The sequence below is a fragment of the Lissotriton vulgaris genome, chromosome 7, assembly GCF_964263255.1.
Source record: "Lissotriton vulgaris chromosome 7, aLisVul1.2, whole genome shotgun sequence".
Taxonomy (NCBI): domain Eukaryota; kingdom Metazoa; phylum Chordata; class Amphibia; order Caudata; family Salamandridae; genus Lissotriton; species Lissotriton vulgaris.
This window is the reverse complement of record NC_141695.1, coordinates 367,495,330-367,496,938: the sequence shown is the minus strand read 5'-3', so window position 1 is coordinate 367,496,938 and position 1,609 is coordinate 367,495,330. Positions and strand designations below refer to the sequence as shown.

General features: G+C 43.3%; 1 protein-coding gene across 1 annotated transcript; it reads right to left on the bottom strand.

The window, feature by feature from the left end:
- Nucleotides 1–239: 239 nt before the first annotated feature.
- LOC147701661 (galactoside alpha-(1,2)-fucosyltransferase 2-like) lies at nt 240–1,292 on the bottom strand. Its single transcript, XM_086929355.1, has one exon. The coding sequence runs from the start codon at nt 1,290–1,292 to the stop codon at nt 240–242; it is 1,053 nt and encodes a 350-aa protein (XP_086785481.1).
- Nucleotides 1,293–1,609: the final 317 nt, after the last annotated feature.

Below are 1,609 nucleotides of genomic sequence, written 5' to 3'. Positions count from 1 at the left end.
CTAGAGAGCCCCCCAGCGCAATGCATGTAATGGTTTGCGTTGTAAATACCGCGTTGTAAAGGCACTGAGTGGTGAAAGTTTTGTTGTAAAGGTTGTTCACCGTCTGTAGCATGCCTGAAAACTGTTACTCGATGTATGTATACCTCAAATTTCTAGCTTAAATATTCAGGAGGAATGCCATGAAAACTGAATATGTAATGACATTCTACAATCAGTAGCTGCACACAATCACTCTCTGGTTAAAGTTTTTTTGCCAGAAGAGGTGAAAGGTCAGCAGGGATGCCAATCCATTCTGGAAGGTATGCCGCATCATAGTGAAAACGTTTGAGTAATGGTGAATCAGGCAAAGTGTAATTGTCAAGGTAGATCACCTCCCCGCCCGCAAGGTAACTTGCCCAAATTCCAAAGGTACCGATGGTCATGATGGTGTGGTTGCAGTGGGCGAGGAGTGCAAAGTCCTTCCCCGGGGATGACTCATTGCTGTCACCAGAGAAGAAGACATCGCCTCTGGAGCTGTTAATATTTTTCTTGCACCACTGCATCCCGTTGCTTGTCACTACAAACACAGGCTCCTCGTATTTGTCTCGAAAATATTTCATAGCTTGTTCGAAGTAGCCTTTACCAGCTACTACCCCTTTCCAGAAGTTGGGCATTGTTGTAATATAGTCCCCTCTTCGAACATGAACCCCAATGTAGGTTACATTCTTCCGGGAGCCCTTTAGCTTCTCCAAGTACTGATTGGCCTCCTCCTTGATAAAGTCATGGAACGTGAACTCTCTGAGGATCTCATCTCGAATGTGGTGGTAGAAGGTCCAAGACCAAGAATAGCCAGCCAATTGCACATACTTCCCACTGATGTTCTTGTACTCCTCAGACATCCAGTTATGTAGCCAATACCGTGTCCACTTTATTTTGTTGGCCACTCCTTGGTGCACTTGTGGCAGGCGTATCTTGAAAATCGGAGCTAGCCTGTTGAACATTTCTGGCAATATATAAGCTGGACGCCCGTTTAGTTTGGCCAGAGCATATAGCACTGCATACTCGCCCATTTGATTTCCTAGACGACCAATGGAATTCACAGTCCATGCCCCATCAGAGAGGAGATGCAACTCATTCTGTAAAATCTTAGGTTCCTTATGGAAGCTGGTAATATGGTGGACTGAGTAAGCAGTTGTACATTGACTCGTATTCTGGTAGTAATAAAACACAAAGCAAAGCACAAGAAGAGCAACAAAAGCATTGATGAGAAAGAAAATCTTTCTGCGGATGTTCCCAGTCAGTTGCTGATTCATATTTGCTTTTTACTGTTTACTGTTTGACCTAGACAAAAAGAAATGAACAACAATTAGTTGTCTTCATTCAAGAGATGACATTTCAATGTCTCAATTGTACAGGCCTTTTTGTTCTTACCTACACTGTACTTTGTATCTTGTGCATTACTCAATAAAAAGATGGAGATGTGTGCACCTGTTGTGAGCACATCATCTGTGTATATATGTTTGAGAGCTTGAAGAATGCCTATTGGCCCTTGTGGCAACAGCTGGGTGAGATCATAAGGGTCAAGGAGTTGAAAGGTCAGATCATTATCAGACTGAAGAGGCATACCATT

What these genes read in the sequence shown, in the direction of transcription:
- LOC147701661 (XM_086929355.1), bottom strand. Translation starts at nt 1,292, where the DNA reads ATGAATCAGCAACTGACTGGGAACATCCGCAGAAAGATTTTCTTTCTC.